General features: G+C 56.0%; 1 protein-coding gene across 2 annotated transcripts in view; it reads right to left on the bottom strand.

Annotated features, from left to right (window-relative positions):
• AXIN2 (axin 2) overlaps positions 1 to 15,219 on the bottom strand; it is a 32,654-nt gene extending 17,435 nt beyond the window's left edge. The window contains exons 1-3 of one of the 2 annotated variants that reach the window (XM_045299943.1): positions 15,087 to 15,219; positions 11,444 to 12,387; positions 2,687 to 2,827 (exon numbers count right to left, since the gene is read on the bottom strand). In XM_045299943.1, the coding sequence (XP_045155878.1) occupies positions 2,687 to 2,827; positions 11,444 to 12,258 (956 nt within the window). In that variant the 5' untranslated portion in view covers positions 12,259 to 12,387; positions 15,087 to 15,219. Of the gene's footprint in view, positions 1 to 2,686; positions 2,828 to 11,443; positions 12,388 to 13,599; positions 13,661 to 15,086 lie in introns of those variants that run through there. The other variant, XM_045299942.1, reaches the window with a different exon arrangement.
• Between the last annotated feature and the right edge of the window lie 4,270 nt (positions 15,220 to 19,489).

Here is a 19,489-nt window from a genome sequence, read left to right as displayed (position 1 = left end):
ACCCACCCAAGGCAGCTACTTCCGGAGCTCTCCACAAGCCCAGGCTCGGACTGCACTGGGGACGCAAGGGGCACTTTCTAGCCAGGGTGAGAACACCACTCAGGGAGGGAGGGGCTTATCCTTTTCTGTCCGACCCCACCCTGGCTCCCCAGAACAGCTGGCTGGCAAAGGGAACGTCTGTGAGCCTTCCAAGTCCCTTCCCAGGATGTCAGCAGTCCAGAGTCCTTCAATGCCAGGGAGGAAGCAGGGGGCGGGGGGCGGGCTTCTGAGCATTAAAGCAGAATGAACGGGTGAACCCCTCTAACCATGCATCTGCCTTCTCGCTGGCACGGCCAGCTCTCTCTGGGGCCCCTGTGCCTTGCTTCCTCACTTGTGAGTGTCGGTCAGAGGCCAGCCTGCCTGCCTGCCTTCCTCACTGGGTCTCTGGAGACCTAAACATGCCAAGAGGCTACGAGGGACCTCTGCACAATTTTTCGCATCACGAGCTCAGAGCAACCCCTCTATGAAGTACAGCCCGGTGCCAGGAAACAAGCCAATACCGAAACCACGGCCAGAGTCCCGTCCGACTCGTAGCAACGCTGCCTAGAGTCTCCCAAGACCAAGAATCTTGGCCGGAGGATAGCCTCATCTTTCCTCCTCGGGGCAGCTGGTGGGTTTGAACCGCCGGCCTTGTGGCCAGCGGTCCAAGGCTTGGCCCAACAAGGGCACTAAGCCAACCATAGGCCCCCAGAAACCAAGCAGTCCTAAGCAGGCTACGTTGAGGAGCTTCACTCCACGCCCTCTTTCAACTCCGACTCACTCGGATGGGCCACATACTGCCAAGACAACGTCCCTACATCCCTAAAGGCTGAGGGAGCGGTTCTGCTTGAAGCCGGGGGAGGAGGAGAAGACAAGGGACACAAAGGAGGAAGAAGCGCTCCTTGTAAGGTGGTGGGGCACCAACACACGGAGACAGGAGCCCCAGCTTGTCACCTCAGGGACAACACTCCAGTCTTGTACATAAAACGGATCTGCATTGTTATACCATGGAGACATACATCATAGCTCGCCTGGCACGACAACTCGCTGCCATCGGGTCAAGCCCGACTCACAGCGCCCCTAGAGGGCAGCGGAGAAATGCCCCTGTGGCTTTTCCCAGGCTTTCTGATCTCTCCCGGAACAGATGACCTCCTCTGTCTCCCGAGTAGCAGCTAGTGGGCTCGAACTGCTGACCTAGTCCAGCGCATAACCCACAACACCGGCAGGGCCACCAAGACACATGAAACCTTGCCTGGTGCTGTTAATAAAGGTGGTGCAGCGCACCTGACTTTAGGAACTACGTCCAATGTGCACACGCTACAAAGAGCTCAATCAGATTTAAAGCCCCCTGCGGTGCTCCTGGGAAGAGTTTGGAAACACACAGGGCCGGTTCTACCCTGTCCCATGGTGTGGACTCGCAGACATGAGTTGGTCTTGGTTTGGATCTGTGGGAAGTCCTTGTGTCTCTGTGCCCATTGAACAATGTGCACCTTCCTCTCTCTGGACCCCAGGATCTCTAGGGCCCAATGCCACATGGAAACTGACCCTCTCACCATCAGGCTCTCTCTACCGTCCTGCAGAAGGGAATCTGAGGTAACACAACGAAGGTCACCAGGAAAAGCGAGAGCAGAGTCCCAAACTAACCTCATGGAGTTTCCTTCCAAGTGGCTCTAGGCCGCAAGTCAAGCAATAGAGCAACAGGACACTGGCCAACAGAAACTAGAGGACTTCAAACGAACTGGAAGGATGGACGGTCCAGTCCAGACTGAAGAAGAAAAAGGAGTAAGTGCTAAAGAAGAATGCCAAGACTTTTTGGTTCACAGGAGGCCAAAAAGCCTGTCTTTCAAAACGGTGCCCATGGGAGAAGAAATCGTGACTCTCAAACCTTCAAAGACCACTTCTCCTACTGTGGTTCTCGGCTCGCGGGTGTGTGAGAAGCCCTGGCTGAGTTTCGCCCAGGGCCAACACCAGCTGTCCAGAAACACTCTTCAAGGATGGCGAGGGAAGGGGACAGCAGGCCATATGCCAGAGAGGACCCCACCCCAGTGACTCAGACTCAAAACTCAAAGCCATCCATCTGCAGCAGACCCGAGAGCAGACACTTCCAGGCAGAGGTGTGTCAGCAAGCGTGAGCAGAGGAAAGAGGCCCTACTTTGGGTCCCCGGTGCCTGACGCAGTCGGGGGCCCACCAACGAGGACTGAATGAGGCCATGTCTACGGTATCCGTATGGCAACATCACGCCATACGACCCCCGCTTCCCCCTACCTAGCTTCCTGCCCCCTACACCTTCCATGTGCCAGTTCTCCAGAATGCATCAGCTCCTAAAGGAAAACCTGGCTCCTGCCATGCTGCTGCCTACCTGTTGCTTCTGCACAGATGGGATTATCTGGGTTCAGCACAAGCCAAGGAATTCTGGCCACAAGGAAAGCATGCAAAACCCACCAACAACACATTTGTCTGTCTTTCACTCCGGGGCTCGAGGGACTCATCTGAACCTCATACCTGAAGCAGAAGGGTTCTTCCCTTCTGCACAGGCTGTCCCTGGAACACAGCGCCAGGCTACTCCCTCGCACCACCCCACCCGCACAACACAGACAGCTGGGAAGTGCAGAGCCAGGTGCGATGGCTGATGGCGCCCCAGGCAGCGCGGGGACTGGGCATACTCACACGCTGCTGTCCGTCACGGACACGGAGTCGTCTGTGAGCGCATCGCTGGAGATCTCGCTGTCGTTGGCGCTGGTGGCGGGGGCAAAGCCGTAGCCGGACGTGACGTGGTACGGGTTAATGGGATCGCTCCTCTTGAAGGACCTGCGGGACGAGGGAGGGCCATGTGGTCACAGAGCCTCCCCAGTAACCCGAGTTAATGGGGTGACCCCAGGACACGCCAACCTACCATCTGTGCTCAATGCCAACCTGATGCCCAGCTCGGGGGCGTGGGGGGGGGGGCTCATCGGAGGCAGAAAGGGAGGGTGCAAAGGGTGAGGAGAGAGCAGGTTGGGTTCCTCAGTTCCCAAAAGCAGAGCCCACCAGGGTCACAGCAGCACCCCAGGGCACTCCCCAAAGAAATCAAACTCACTGCCATGGAGAGGATTCTGACGCATGGCAACCCTGTAGGACAGGGTAGGACTGCCCTTGGGGGTTTCCGAGGATGCTGCTCTCTGCAGGTGTAGAGAGCCAATTCTTTCCTCCAAGGAGCTGCTGGTGGTGTCCCACTGCTGACGCTGTGGCTCGTAACCCCCAACATGGGACCACTATACCACGAGAGCACACAAGCAACCTCATAGGACAGGGCGGAACTGCCCCGTGGGTTTCCAAGACTGCAGCTATTTACCGGAGTCAAAAGCCTCAGAGATCTCCCCCAAAGCGGCTGGTGGGTTCCAACTGCTATCCTTGTGGTTAGTAGCCCAACACAGAACCACCACACCATCAAGGCTCCTTCCAGAGCACCCTACAAAGTTCTAAATAGGCACTCACACTCCGGAACAGACTGCTCTGCTCTGGGAGAGTAAGCTGGTGGAAACGCAGTGACAGCCAGGTGACCTCATTGAATCACCCCCACTGATCAGACTTCAGTCACAACTCAGAGCCAGCCACCTGCAAAGGAGCCAGGACCACACACTGCCTGGGAGAAGGGGTGTGCCCAAGATGCAGGAGGGCAGGAACCCTGCCCCTGGGCCCTGGGCCTGGCGGGCATTCCCACACTTCAGCACCTGGGGAAGCCATCATTTGGAGGCACAACATAGCTAAATAGGTCACTGGAGGCCAGACACACACACTGCTATACACATTCCTGCTGACAATCCACAGGGAGCTATGTTGATGGAGCCAGTGCCCTGGAGCTGGAGGAGCCATGTGGAGACCCACAACAATGCTGAGATTTTTCCAGAGCCACTGGATCCACTAGACTTTCCACTTATTGGCCTGTGATCTTTCTGCATTCAGCATCATTGCATATGTTATGTGCGTCTGAAGAGGAATTTATGGGCTGGGATGGAACATATATGGGCTAATATCAGACAAAGGACTAGAACTGGACAGGGCTGGGATCTTTTCTTAATATACAATTACCGCACATACTCAGAGTTAAGCCCACCCGACTACCAGCCGAGGCACCTAATTTTACCACAAAAACTGCATTTAAAATGTGCCGAAAAACTCAGCTTATGTAGGTATATATACAGTACTCTTTGATATAAAGCTCTCTTACACATACATGTCACTGGATTCGTTTCTCTTGCCAACCTGGACTAACACACCAGGTTAGGAAAGAAAGAGGGGTGTCTGGCCAGCTGGGTGAGGGGAGCTTACAGAGAAAGAGCAATGGGCCCAGGTTGGATGGGGGAGGAAGTGGGGATGAGAGGAGGCAGAGGAGGCCACCCTGGGTCTTTGAACAGGTTGTACCCCAGATGGGGAATACAAACCTGAAGTACCCTTACCAGAGCTGTAACATTTCAGAACCAGAATGCACCTAGCCATGATCTAAATCCCGTCCCTTCAGCTGCAACTCCAAACTCGCTGCCATCGAGTCAGTTCCAACTCGGTGACCCTACAGGTCAGAGCAAAACAGCCAAGACTATATAAACCTAACCATGGAGCAGCTGGGGGTTTCGAACTTCAGGCCTTGAGGTTAGCAGCCCAGCATGTATAACATGCTGTATAACACCAGGGCTCCTCCCCCTGTGGTTCAGAAGTGCTACTAACAACCAAGAGCTACCACTGACGGAGCACTTACTATGTGCTGGGCACATTCCAAAGTGGGCATGTGGCAAATGGGGCAGGGTCTTTGTTATCTTCACTACCACACACCCAGCACCCAGCCCAGTGTGGCACACAGCAGCTCACAGAGCATCCACTGCCTAATCATCTCCTCTCAGCCTCACCACTGAAGCCCCTGAGGCCGCGAGCCTTGCTGGGATACCACCCACTCGTTACTGGGCCAGACGGCCCCACAGTCCCTCAACCCCTACAACTCAACCACAGAAGGGACCTGCACTCTGTCCTACTGCACGAGGTGCGGAAACTCCGACACAGCCAGATGGAGAATGCCAGAGCCCTGGTGGCGTCATAGGTTATACATTGGGCTGCTAACTGCAAGGCCAGCAGTTCGAAACCACCAGCTACTCCTTGGGAGAAAGATGAGGCTTTTTGCTCCGGTAAAAAAAATGAGTCTTGGAAACTCATAAGGACAGTTCTACCCTGCCCTGTAGGGTCACTATGCATCAGAAGCGACTCGATGGCAGTTTGGTTTGGGGCTGAGGGTTGGAGAACGCTATGGGCAATGGTCCAAGAAGCGACCAAGGGTGTCTCACAGGAGCCCATGCGTGTCAAACACCTTTAACCAAGGGGCCTTGGGCAGTCACTTAGCCTCTCCTGCCCTGCCCTGGTGTCTGTCGATAGTGAGAAGCCTCACCACCTCCCGGGGATTTGGGGGAGGATTGAACGGGCATGGTAAGATCACCTGTGTTTGAGAACTGGTCTCTAGGCCCTCCATCTAGGAGCCCTGACACCAAGGACAGATAGGAGTAGTGGGAACAGCGACAGTCTCCTAGCTGATCAGGGCAACTCCCGGGGAGGAGGCTTTCCTCGGTTTGGGAACACTATAAGAAGACGAAATGGGCTTGAAATGTCAGAAAGTGCTTTTACGTGACGGGGGTGGACCATGGAGTGGATGTGGGCGGGTTATGGAATCACCCAAGTCTCTAAAACAGCTCGAGTTCCCAGGTATCCGGGCTGCTGCTTCACAGCACAGTGGGCAAGCACTTGACTTCTTTCGGGCCCCTTCCGACCTCAAGAAAGATACAGACAAGTGAGCTCCGCAGACTCTCGATAGGGACCAATGGCCACGAGGCCAAGAGCAGGGGCTGGCTTCCTGTGACCAGTTAGGAGACCAGGGGCAACCTACAGCCACCCTGGACTACAGGTATCCATCTGAGAAATCAGTAATTTACACACAGCCACCCCACATGAAGGTCTACCATCTCCTCAAGGAACCTACAAAGCCCCACAATTTGAAAAGTCACTCGAAGACTGACAACCCAAAACACCAACAGGAACAGAGCCCCCTCTTCTCTCCACGCTCAAAACCCAGCATCTTCGCCTCGTCACGGTATGTACTGAGTGTGTGTTGACAGCCTGAATGCCTGTCCTGTGTAGCCACAGACTTATGAGCTCCATAAGGGAACAGATCTGTCTTCTCCAGTGTCTTCCCAGCACTGAAAGCATTTATGACACCTGTCAAGGCCTCGGTGCTTTGCGGAATCTCCTTAAAAGACCTAGGCCTGCCCGCCTCCACAGAAACTCCTAGCCACAGAGTCGATGCTGACTCACAGGGAACTCACTCCCCTTTGAGTTTCTGAGACTGTAACTGTTTACGGGAGTAGAAAGCCCAGTCTTTCTTCCAAGGAGCTGCTGGTGGTTTTGAACTGTCAACCACATGGCTCGCAGTCCAACCACTATCCCCCTAGACCCCCAGGCAAGGCACTGAAAAGCTGTTTCAAGAGATAAGAGAGTCTGGGATTGAGAATGCGAATCCAGCCTCAAATAGCACACAGACATCTCAGAGTGGTGATCTGGGTGACCTAGGAACAACATCCTAGCCCTGAGAGCTATGCTGCCGGGCTTCCCAGGAGACAAGGACTCAGTAGAAATGCCTTCGTCCCCAACCAGAGATGCCAAGCTCAAACCCAGGAGAGGCTGCACACAGCACTCGGATCCCAACACCTACCCTTCCCTTCCAAAACAGACCAGTACTGCGTGGCCGGTCTGCAAACGGAATCTCCTGCTCTGAACGCCGCCGGGGATGGCAGTCAAGTTATCTGGATTTTCCCACAAGCCTACCATGATGGCGTGGGGAAGGGAGGCCAGCTTGTGGGGAGAGAGGGCAGGGACCGGTTTGGTGAGCACCCTTCGTATTTGAAATATAATTGTGATTGGTTTCTGCAGCAGAGCCTCTCACTGCAACAGAGTCGATTCCAACTCACAGTGAACCTACAGGACAAGGGAGCAGCAGCCCTGCGGGTTTCCAAGACTCTCTCTTTACAGGAGGAGAGAGCGTCATGTTCCTCCCTTGGAGCTGGCTGGTGGTTTCGAACTGATGATCTCATTAGCAACCCAATGTGTACCCACGATGCCACCAGGGCTCCTCAAGGACCAGTTTTGAAGGACCCATAACTGGACGAAATGGTCACGTGGTTTCATCATTTGAAGAACACGAATGGAGCTGCTTTCCTGGGGTTACTTGAGGCGGGGCGGGGAGGACTTGACCTTGGGACGGTGCCTGTACCAGATGCTTCAATATCCCTTCAGCAAGGCGGAAGGGGACAGCAAATCTCTTAACTTTCTAGGGGGCGCTTGGGCCTGTGGTCCAGATTTTGCTCTGGGCAGGCACCCACAGACTAGCTCCCAACTTCAGACAGTACACAGTGCCCAAACCTAGGTAGCCAAGTTCCCGTACACTGAATGGAAGGGTGCTGTGGGTGGGGGTCCCCCAGTCTCTGCTCCTCTCTTCTCTTGACTGACACAGGGGCCCCTACACTCTCCCAAGGCAAAGGGGGTACCATCTGACTGCATGGTCCCCTCCAAAGAGCACAACTTCAAAAACACTGGCTGCCTGCCGAGGCGGAGCTTGGCAAGAGGCCTCTGCCAACTCCCTCCCACCGTCCTGGGCAAGGCGAGAATGTGCTCTTTGGAGGTGAGGCCTGAGGGGGCCTGGCCAGTCCTCCAACAGCATCTGGGGCTTTGGGAAACAGGTGAACTTTGACCAGCCACGCTCACCCCGGGCCCAGCCTCTAATTGTGGGCTCCCACACCCACGACATCGTTCCCAAGGTGCCATGGTCTTCGAGAGCTGAAGCCAAGCTGGATTCCAAACATGGGGACTTGGGGGGGAGGGGCAGTTCCAGGACTAACGGGCCTCCGGGGGAGTTCTCAGGGAGGGCAAAGAGTGCGTGGAGCCCCCCCAAGGGCCGTCTGCGGGGGCCCAACTTTGTCAGGCCTGAGCAGGGCTGGGGGGCAGGGAGGGCCACAGAGGGTGGCCTTGGGCAGGGAGGAGCACACACAGAGGCACCGGGGCACGGCAAGGCTTGTGTCCCCATGCTGGATCCTCCTTCCCAAAATAAACGCTCAGCCCACAACTCCGCCAGCACACACTGGGGTGTGTGTGTGTGTGTGTGTGTGTGTGTGTGTGTGTGTGTGTTGCTCTCTGCCACGTGCACCTCCGACAGGTTGCTTCTGCCCCGGGGTTATTTATAGAGACCATCAAAAGCTGCGGCCTCCCACTCCACCACTCAACCCAGAGTCCTTCCCTCTGAGGATAATTCCTGCCCTTCCGTCCCAACTATTTATATTAAACCTGACACCAAATCAGTGAGGGCACAAACAAGTCATTAAAAGCGAGGCTCCTTTGAGGGCACGAAGGCGGTAAACACCACCCTGGAAGCCAGGCCAGTCCTGGGGCACTCGGCTGCCAAGCCTGCTCTCCAGCAGCCTGATGAAGAGGGAGCCTCGGCGGGCCTGGGCTGCCGGCTCCATTCATTGACTGTGGAACCCACGTGCTGGGCACTCTGCGGGGCGTGCGCATGCGCGGGGCGGGGAGAATGCCAGAGATGAGGGAGATGGGCTCCCTACACCCCCGCAACTGGCCCCATACCGGGAAAGATGGGCCGGAGTCTGCATGGGGAGGCCCGAGAGTCCACGCAAGAAAACCTCAGGAGGAAAAATGGTTGTTGGAAAACCCACAGCGTCACCCTTGGACGGGGATATCCTGACCTGAATGCCCTTTTGACACATCCAATTATTATCACTATTAATTACACTAATTATGACCCTTTATTATCTAGTCAATGTGTGCCCATTTACAAAGGGCTTTCGTGTGTATTATTTTCTTCCTAATCACACCCCTATACCAGAGAGAGGGGACGGTGCCAGGTCATTTTAACAGATGGGCACGGGGGTTCAGGAAGGCTTTGACTCGGGTAATAAGTGGAGACCCACTGGAAATCCAGACCACCTTTGATCCCAGAACCAGACTCCACAAACCAAACTCACTGTCACTGAGTCAATGCCGATTCAGAATGGCCCTATAGGGCAGGGTACAGTTTCCAAGGCCGTATATCTTTATGGGAGAGTGGCTGGGGATCTCGAACTGCCGACCCTGCAGTCAGCAGCCCAACACAGAACCACTGTGCTACCAGGGCTCCTGAACTTCAGGGTCCTCAAGACAGACCCTTTAACATCTGCATATGAAAATGAACCCACACGCTTGAATACAATCTGCTATGAAAATGGAATTCGATCATCCGGGTTGTGTTCCATTCTCTCTGACAACAAGCATAGTGAAAACATATGGGCCTGGCAGGGCTAAGCCTTCATTCCAAGCCAACAGTGGGAGAAACCCAACGAAAGTTCAAGGTGGAAGCCGAAGCAGCCAATGAGAAAAGCTGTGCCCGAAAGGTCAAGGACACCCACAGTTTACAACCAGAAGGCAGAATCAGAAACCCTCAAGACTGTCTCCACCCCTGCCCTCCAGGAGCCCAAAAAGTCATCCAGGAGTAATGCCCAGCACCTTTTACCCAGGGGCTGTCCACCTATGGCCTCTGCCAGGGATGGGGCACCACCAAGTGAGGTGTAGTCACAGCAGGGGCCTGCCCTGTGAGCCCTTTCTTACTGATAACACCCCAAACCACAAGCTGGGCTGTTTTGTTTACTAAGGTGTTGCCCCACTGTCCGAAGGGCTCTAGGGAAGCTGCCTTACCTCAAGCCTAAGGAGCCTCTGTTCCAGCTGCCAAGCTAGAGGGCAGGGAGGCTAGCCCTGGGTCTGCCCTAATGCCCACACAATAGAAAGAGGGGGGTTGTAGCTGGCAGGTGCCTAGTGAGTACCCAGTCGGCCCCAGAAACATTGCTTCCTGAGAGCTGACCTGGTCCCTTCCTCCAAAACAATCAGAAACCATAAACGCAAAGAGGCTGTTACAACTTCCTCCAGAGATCCAAAGCTTCCTTGCAAAAGCCAACCCATTTCCACTGAGGTGGGCTCCCAAGGTTGTAAGGGCGCCCCCTGGTGGTTGTAGAACAAACCCTGTCCCCACCCCAACAGTAGTCATCTGAACCCGAAACCACACTGCCATTAGGTCAGCTTGGACTCCTAGTGAGCCTACATAGGCTATACATCTTTATAGGAACAGAAAGCCTCATCTTTCTCCAGAGGTGGGTTTAACACTCCAACACTTACCCAGCAGTGCCCCCAGGCCTCCTAGTCAACCCTTAAGTCGTGGGCAGCTATAGGCTCCGGCTAGCTACCCCAAAAGGGTGTCTTCCTGCCTGCTAACCGCGGAGCCACAGCAGAGGCCACGGCCCAGTGGACTCCTAGGTTCCTCGGACAAGAATGAGTTGGCTACGCCATCCAGATAGCCAACTACTCGCCCACTCCTCCTCCTGCCATCATCAGCCACAACCTAGAGTTAAAAGGCTCATTCTACTTGGGGATCTTTGGAAGGGGAGGGAAAGGCTCCGTCGAGCTGGAGCTGAAACAGCTTAAGCTGGAGCTTAAAGTTCTTGCTTCCAAAGGTCAAGAACCTTAAGACTTGGCCATCCTGTAAAAGGCTGTTTGTCTGTGATGCCTACGAAAGAGAAAGTTTTCCAGAGCCTCAGTTCTCTGGGCCAAGATCTCTTCTCTCCATCAGCACTAAGCAACCCAATAATCAACAGTGGGCTGACCCTTGGACTCCCACGCATCTAAAAAACAGAATGGAGACAACACCAGAATAGAAAGCTAAGTGCCCTTCACCCCCAAAAGCCATGGGACCGTCCCTCATAGATGCTTTTTCTTTGTGGCCAAGTGTCTAATTCTACAAGAATCACTGGCTTGGCTGTGAAGCCAGTCGCTGGCTCCAGACATAGACACACACACGCAACCCACTTACCCCTCCACTCAATGGGTGCCCACATCCCTTCTGGCACCTCCACCACAGCTCAGCTGCCTCTCAGGCCACGTTAATGTTCCCCTTCTCTGCTGCGGAGGGGTGACAGGACCCCCTCCAGAACCAGGCCTGAAGTTCAGCTGGTGACTCAGAAGCATCAAAAGCCACTGTCCTCTATTGCTTTCAACCTCTTGGAAGACTCCGTCCAGGGATAATAAGTAACCCGCATTAATGAACACTGCTCGTCACTGTTTGAAGTCGGGGCTGGTATCTCCCCTGTTGGGGGTATCGCTTTCAACAGCCCCTTTAAACAGCCCAAAGCAAGATCAAAGGGTTCAAGGGCAGGGGTCCTAGCTCCCCAGAGACCTGTTGTCAGTCAGTCTCACAGCAGCACATCCATCCATCCATCCATCCATCTACCCTACTTAACTGGAAACATCTGCCAAGCCCCTCGTCAGGTTCCTCCTCCAACCCACCCATCCCCCAACCCCAAGCCTCTGCCCAAGCCTCACCTGTATCCGCTCTCCACCGTCTCCATAGACCTCATGTTGGCCGTGGCCCTCAGGGTTCTGCTGGACAAGCCAACCACCGTGGGCGAGAGCTTGCATTTGAAGTCGGCACAAGTCCACTCCTCTTCTTCATTCAAGGTGGGGAGGTAGCCACACACCAGCTTCAGGCTTCCCAAGCCCCCGCTGCTCATGTAGGCTGGGTTTTCTCCCCCACTCCTCACGTATTCGAGGTATATATCAGAAGTCAAAAACATCTGGTAGGCATTCTCCTCCATCACCGACTGGATCTCGGTCTGGGCCTGGTCGAACATGATGGAATCAATTTGCTGCTTCTTGATGCCATCGCGTATGTAGGTCTTGGTGGCTGGTTTCAACTGCTTGGAGACAATGCTGTTGTTCTCGATGTACCTTTTGTAGATCGCTTTGGCTACTCGTAAAGTTTTGGTATCCTTCAGGTTCATCAACCGAAATCCATTGCAGGCAAACCAGAAGTCTAAAGTATCCACACATTTCTCCCTCTCCAAGAAAATCCGGAAGAGATAAGCCCCATCTTGATCGCCCAACAAGCAGAGCAACGACTTAGTCCACCTCGTCAGGGGAGACTCTGGGGAGGCCCGCCCCTCGGGCTCTCCCAGCCCATCCTCGTTCCGCCGGGCGCTGGAGGACACAGGCATGGGTTTGGTGACAGGGCCCTTGCCCAGGCCAGCCTGGCACGGCGGGGTGTCCCCTTCTTCCCCTGGGACAGGGGGCCTCGGGGCATCCTCACGGAAGCTACTGCTGGGATCCGGGAGGCGAGGCACCAGCACAGCGCTGCTCATGGCGGAGTTCTTCCTCCGCACGCAGTTTGGGGCTTTTTTCTTTCTTCCAGTTCCTCTCGGCAACCAGCGTGGTCTCTCTTTCTCTCTCTCTCTCTCTCAAGTCAGCAGGGGCTCATCTGCGCCTCCTCTCTGGAAAGAAAAGGAAGGGGGGGAGGTGGAAAGAGAGAAAAGGGTATTGATCTAATCAAAACCAGATCTACCCAACATCAAAGCAAGAAAGTAAACAGGCTTTTCAACTCCTCACATTCAAATCAAGCAACCCAGCTATCTGTGAGGTGCGCATCCCAAGTATTAGACGCTTATTTCAAAGGTGAAATCTGAACTCCCAGGACTTTTTTTGGGGGGGGGCGGGGGGTGAGGGGTAGATTCAAGGGGAGTGTGGAAGACTTAACCATCCTCAAACCCGCTCAGCGCCTCCAACCACAGAGGCCGAGCCGCACCGCTCCCCACCCCCTTCCAGGATAGCATCAACGCCAGAAGACCACTCGGAGGCGCGCGGCTGGGTACAGGTGAGACCAATTTCGGTACATTTCCCAGCTCGGCTCTCCACACAGATAACTCGCGCTCCAAACGTGCCCTTCCTCCGCATCTGGTTCCCATTCCCCCATCCACCCCCTTCCTTCTGCGCTCCCCCTTCCACACTCCTTAAAAATTCAGAAGATCCGCGCCCGAGAGCAGTCCGCACCGCGCAGGGCGGAATGGGCGCCCTGAACCAGCAGGCAAACGCCCCCACCCCAACCCAGATGCTGCAGGCAACCCGCCCCCCTACCCCATCCCAGATGTAAATGCCCGCTGCGCACCCCCCTCCCCCCTTCCAGTCCCCGCCAAGAATCTGGCTCAGTCTGCACGCCTCCACCTCGGTCTCCCTCACTCCCCCAAACCAAAACCCAACTCACTCAGCCGAGCCTTTGATCTTCAAAACTTTGCCAGAGAACTGAGAAGCAGCGAGAACCGCGGCCTCCCACCCCCCACCCAGCCCACCTCCCTGAGCGAACCCGGCAAAACCGGATCAGAAATCATCTCACGCTACCACTGTCGGTGCCAAGAATCAGATCCCAAACTCTACTGATCTCAGTCGTGTCTATTCTCTCCTCTCTCTCTAAGTCTTATCTAACCAATAAACAAGCCGCTTTCCCTACGCACGCGAAGGATCCAACCTAAGGAGGGCAAGGGCGGGCCGGGGATGGAGCGCGGCTCCGGGGCCCGGAGCCCGGGGTGGGTGGGTGCGCGCAGCCCCCGCCGGGGGCCTCTGCTGGGCACCGCGGAGGGCAGAGTGGAGGGGCCCAAAAATAGCCCCCCCCGCGGTACGCAGGCAGAGGGGAGGTGGGGCGGCCCCGTTACCTGGCAGACGAAGGCGGCCCAGGGCCGGGCTCTCATCTCTGCCAAGCCGCTGGGCACGGGTCTCCCAGCCCAAAGCAAAGCAAAGGCATCCAAAGCCCGGCCGAAACGGCCGTCGGGCGCAGACCCAGAACCCCCGGGGAAGCGAGCAGAGCCCCCGAGCCCCAGAGCGTCTGTCAGCGGCTCCGCACCCGCAGAGGCTCCCAACAGAAAAGGCTCCGAAAGCAGCCGCCAAGTCCAGAAATGGCGACGCGCAAAGTCGCGGCCTCTCTGCAAAGGGGGCCGAGGCGGCCCGGGGCGCGGGGCCCGAGCGGGAAGGAGGGACACGGGCACCGGGGCTCGGGCCGGTCCCGTAGGCAGACTGAGCTGCGGCCAGCGCTCCAGGCCCCTTAGCGCAGGGAGGGGCGAGAGGAGGAGGCACGTAAGGAGGTGAGCTGGGTGGGGATAAAAGCTGGTGTGTCTGTTGGGGGGCTGGGGGGGGCACCACCCTTTCATCCCACCTCCCCAAAGCATTCCCGCGTACATTCAGACTCCGACGCCCATCTATCCCGGACGGCTGCAGCGACGCGACCCCGGGGGGGGGACCTGCCCCTCTCCGCCCCCGCCTTCACTCGGCCAAGTATCCCGGCCAGGCCCCCCGCCACCCAAGCCCACGCTGGCGAGGGGGCTTCGGCTCCGAGCGGCCGGGCCGAGCCCTCAGGACGCTAGGCACCCGGCCCCCTGCTCCCGGGCCAGTGGGCAGCGAGCGCGCCCTGAAATAGCTCTCCGGAACTTCAAAGGGCCGCCCGGCACATCAAAGCGCTCAGGCCGCCCCGCCGACGCTGCCAGGCACTCACCATTGCTCGGCGCGCGCGCTCCAGGGCGAGAGCTCGCTGGCGCCCAGGGCTGGGCCCCGGCCCCCGGCTCGGGTCGCGGCGGCGGCAGCCCCGGGCCCCCGCGGGCCGGCCCCGGCGGCGGGGAGCATGGGGAGTCGCGCAGCGAGGAGGGGGCGGTGGAACCACCAGCTCCGGATTAGAGCGCAATCCACCGGCCTGGGAGGGTCGGGCGGTGCGCCCCGCCGCCCCTTTTATGCAAAAGGCCCTCCCGGGCCTCCGCCCCCGCCGCGGCCGCCCCTGGCCCCGCCGCCCCCGCCCCGCCGGCTTTTCACACAGGTCCTGTTTCCAGCAGTCACTCGGCGCACCAAATGTCCTCCGGGCGCTTCCAACAAAAACTGCGCTGTGGATTTAACTGTGCACTTCAAAGGCGCGAGCCGAGCGCACGGTCCTGAAAGGGAGGTACGCGCCGCCGTGCCCCGGGCCGCCCTCCCGTGCCCCTGACGCTCCTCCTCTGGGTCACCCGGCCTGCGGCTCCCTGCCCAGCCCGGTCTCAGTCCCACCGGGCCCTTTGCGCCCCCCCTACGCCCACGACGGGGTCGGGCACGACCTCGCCCACGGGCCAAGTGGGGAGCTCCCTGGGCAGAGGCTCTTCGGGGCCCAGATCTTCACCCCCACCTTTTACACCAGGACTTTCGGCGGAGGAGGTGGGCGGCTGGGATGCCGTGCGGCCCCCGGATCCATGGCTAGTGGGGAGTATTTTTAATTCCAGGCGCTCGGGTTGTTACTGAGTTGCCAGGACCTTATCAAAGCGCAGCCTTCTCCAGCCGACTCCCCCGGGCCGGGCAGCTCAAGCCAGTGATCCCGCCGCGCCAATCCCGGCCGCGCTCGGCCGGCCCGCGCCGCCCGTCTTAAAGGGCCAGCGCCCGCGCCAGGCCCGCCCCCGTCGCACCCTCCGCTCCGGAGTTAACCCTTCCCCGCCTCCTCCGCCCCTGGCCAGGCCCCCGCGGGCCCGGTGGCTTTCGCCGCTGGAGTTTCTGCTTTCGCCCTCCGAGTTCTCCAGTCGGTCTCTTTGCTCTCCCCTCCTCTCCCCACTTGCCTCCCCCCCCACCCCCACCCCAGCTGTGGAATGCAACAGTTTATTGTAGCATTCTGGCCATCGCTAGAACTGCAAGCAAGCAGATTTTTATTTTTTGCTCGCTCTATCATCAAACGCTTTTCTACCCCACTAAAGTTTCTCTGGAAATATGGGTTTGGAGGTCCTCGTAAAGTAAGGTGACCAGACGTCCCGCTTTTGGCGGGACTGTCCGGATTTTTGACGTTTTAAAAAAGTCCCGATTTTTTTTTTTTAAAGAATGCACGACAAACTAGGGAACGGTCTATTTGGTTCACATAGACCAAATTTTTAATCAAGAACACCCCCCACCCCACCCCGCTTTAAATCTGGTCACCTTATTGTAAAGGGATCAACTGGCCAAGTGTCTTAGAGCATCCGGGGGCGCAGGCGCGTGGGCGTGGGCGTGCATGTGCGCGGGATCTGAGTTTGGGTAAATACAGGCTGAGGTGCGCGCATGGGTGAAGATCAGCACGTGAGTCACCCAGCACAGGCCTAAATGCTGAAGACGCTCCCTGACGCCTCCTTAGGAACCATTCCTGGGTTCTCCCAAGATTTCATCCCAACTCCCAACCGTGCTTGGCCCCTGGGGACCCTCATAGTGCACGTAGTCACCCTCTCTGCGCAGCTGCACAGCCGCCACCTTCTTCCTAACGTCCTCCATCCGCCCTTAAAAACTGAAGGCCGTTTTGAGAATGAGGAGGGCAATGAATATACAAATGTGCTTTACACAATTGATGGATGGATGGATGGATTGTGATAAGAGTCTTATGAGCCCCTAATAAAACGATTAAAAAAAAAAACTGCCATCCGGGCACGGCCAACTCCTAGTTGTGCCTTCTCCCATGGAGCGGCTGCTGGTTTCAAACTGTTGGCCAGATCACAGTCCTAGCATCACCAGTATGCGCCACCAGAGCACCTGTCTTCCCATAAGATGAGTATTAAACAGACACCTTCCCCGCACGCCCCCTCACCCCCGCCCCGCCTGGCCTCTCCCCACCCCAGACACTCAGTTTTAATATCTTAGAAGCATCTTACCCCTCTGCCACCTTCCCCAATAATGTATATGGGACACAACTTTCTCGTTTACAATGCTAAGGAAATATACCATAGCACTCAGAACATTCGTTATTCATTCATCTATTGCTACAGAACGATCTCTTATTTGATGACCCGATTGTTAATTTTCCTTCTTCTTAAAAAGATTTCTCTAGAAATTTGGGGCAGAGCCTTTAGCCTCATCAGAGCCAAGCAAGAATTGGCTCTCCAACTCCATTCTTTTTTTTTTTCCTTTCTTGTTTGTTTCATTTAAAGTCTAACCCCAAACAAACCAACTCTCTTGGTGTGGATGTCAACTCACGACAACCCCGATATGCTCCAGAGTAGAACAGCCCCTTGGGGTTTTCACTCTTTACAGAAAGGGATCCAGAGGGCCTTTCTTCCACTGCACTGCTGGGTGCGCTAGAACTGCCAACCATTTCATTAGCATCCGATCGCACACTGCTTGTGTCCCTCAAGCACCTTCAAAACCTAACCCGGGTAACCCTTCCAAACCTTCAAGCCCTGACCCTTCAAAAACCACCAGGCTCATGCTAGCCGCTCCTCTCTCCGGCTATTTAGGGCAAGGGGCCTTCATGGCGCTGTCTGGGAAGCGAACCACAAGCTTCAACTCTTGAGCAAAACCCAACTCACCACCAGTGAGTCCACGCCGACTCATAGCGAGTCTATAGGGCAGGGTGGACCGAGCCTGTGAGTTTCTGAGGCTGGAACAGATGTGAGCAGAAAGCCTATCTTTCTCGGAGAGGCTGGTAGTTTCCAACTGCTTGCCTTGGCAGTGAAAGAGAGGGACCTGGGACCTTGAGGAATTGACCTGTCCCCCGTCATGATTGCGTGACAATTTCCTTTGCTTTCCATGCCCTGTACAAAGCCAGGAGCTCTTGTGGCAGTGGGCTACCCATCAAGGTGCTAACCAAATCCCTAGCGATTCAAACCCACCAGCCAGGCTCTCTTTCTGTTCCCCTAAAGAATTACAACCTTGGAAACTCACCAAGGAATAGTTCTTCTCTTCCCTGGAGGGTTTTCTTGAGTCCGAACCAGCTCAGTGGCAGTGAGTCATTTCCTACCCATGGAGACCTACCATAGGATGCCCGCCGGGCCCTGCACATCCTCACAATTATTTATATGTCTCAACCCATTGTTGGAGTGACAGCTACGGTGTCCGTCTGTCTCCTTGAGGGCCTTCCTCTTCCTCACTGCCCCACTAACCTACCTCACATGATATCCTTCTCCTGGGAACGCATTCAAAATATGTAAGATGATGTCTCACCATCCTTGCCTCTGAGGAGTCCAGTGGCCGCATGTCTCCAAGACAGATCGGTTTGTCCTTTTAGCGGTCCCTGGTACTTTCAACATTCTGCTCCGGCGCCACAGTGAAAATGCACCGATTGGTCTTCTTTATTCAGTGTCCAACTTTCACATGCCTGTGAGGCAACGGAGAATACCATGTGGCTTGTGTCAGGATCACCTTAGTCTCAAAGTAGCATTCTTGCTTTTCAATACCCTTGAAGAGGTCTTGTGCAGCAGACTGACCCACTATAACACGGCTCTTGATTCCTTGATTCCTAGGAGCATGCTCTTGCTCGGAGACGCCGCAGTGAGGGGGTCAAGAGCGGTGAGTTTGCGCCTCAGGAGGCTCCGGTTGGGAGACCTTAGACACCACTAAGGCCTCATGCTGATGGTCTCCTTCGTCTGGATGATTCCTTTTTGTCTTCATTTGGTTTCTGTCCTATTTAAGACTTCATAAACTTAATAAAAGGATCGCTCTAAAATATAGTTGAATTTGAGGTCTTTTTTCTCCTGAATATGGCTGTAGGCCATATGACAGCCGCGTCAGGCTCCATGACTCCTGGTGAGGACAAATGTTGGGAGTGCAGAGGCTGGGTGCCAGTCTCACGTCAGCCCTGCCTCCTGGAATCCCCAAGGGTGACTGGCTCCTGCCCTGTGGCCTGCCCGCCCAGTGAGCTCAGAGCTGGTGTCTGGGACCTGTGCCCACCGAACTTCAGGGGAGTGGTGAGCAAAGTGGTCCTTTGGGTTAGAACCTGTGGTTCCAGGGAGTCTTACGCCACAGAGGGTGTTATTACAGGAACAAAAGTGTATACAGAGGAGAACGGAATGAATTGCCATAGAAGCATATACAGTGTAGACAACAGCACGAGCACACACACACACACACACACACACACACACACACACACTGTGGGGGAGGGGAAGTCGAACTATCAAAACACCACAATCAAAATCAACAGCCTGCAGAAAGGAGGGGGTTCAAAAGGAGAAGTGGGAACGGAGGCATCATGGGTGGTTCTCCTCCCCTTCCCCGCCCCACCCGCCCCCCAGCCCTCAACATCACAGGATCAACACTAACCCTTTCCTCAGCCGAATTCCCCTCTAGCCCCAGCAGCAGGAAGGAGGGGCTGGAGGTGGGGGTCGGTTTCCTTTGGGATCTCCTCAGGAACAGTCCCTCTGAGAGCCTGGCTTCCAGAACAGGTGTCCAGTCACCTCGCACCAATGGCTGCCACACCCACCCACCCACACACTTCATCCCTGGCCGGCCTCCCTCCCTTCCCCCTTCATATCTGGGATGATTTGCTATCCAGCGCGCAGTGCTGAGAAGCGGGGACGGCCTGTAGCTTCAGCATCTTTGACTCCTGGTTGATCCTGTTTCTAGAGGAAACCCCAAAGTCCCTCACTGATGCTCAGCCCCTTACTGGAGCTAGCACCATTTCCCATTTCCCCCTCCTCTGGGACAGCAGGGGTATCATGTGACGTGTTGTAATCCTGCACAGTTGCCTGGAAACTAGAAAGCAAGGTGATGGATTTCTGCACATGCTCACTCCCCGCCTCCCCCACCCCCACCCCCTTTAAAGGAAAACCCTAAGGAGAATAAACAGGCCACTTTGCCTAAGTG

Source organism: Echinops telfairi, unplaced genomic scaffold, assembly GCF_000313985.2.
Source record: "Echinops telfairi isolate 266 unplaced genomic scaffold, ASM31398v2 ScPeMD7_7458;HRSCAF=8496, whole genome shotgun sequence".
NCBI classification, from domain to species: domain Eukaryota; kingdom Metazoa; phylum Chordata; class Mammalia; order Afrosoricida; family Tenrecidae; genus Echinops; species Echinops telfairi.
The sequence above is the reverse complement of the archived record's forward strand: the minus strand, read 5'-3'. Positions and strand labels throughout refer to the sequence as shown.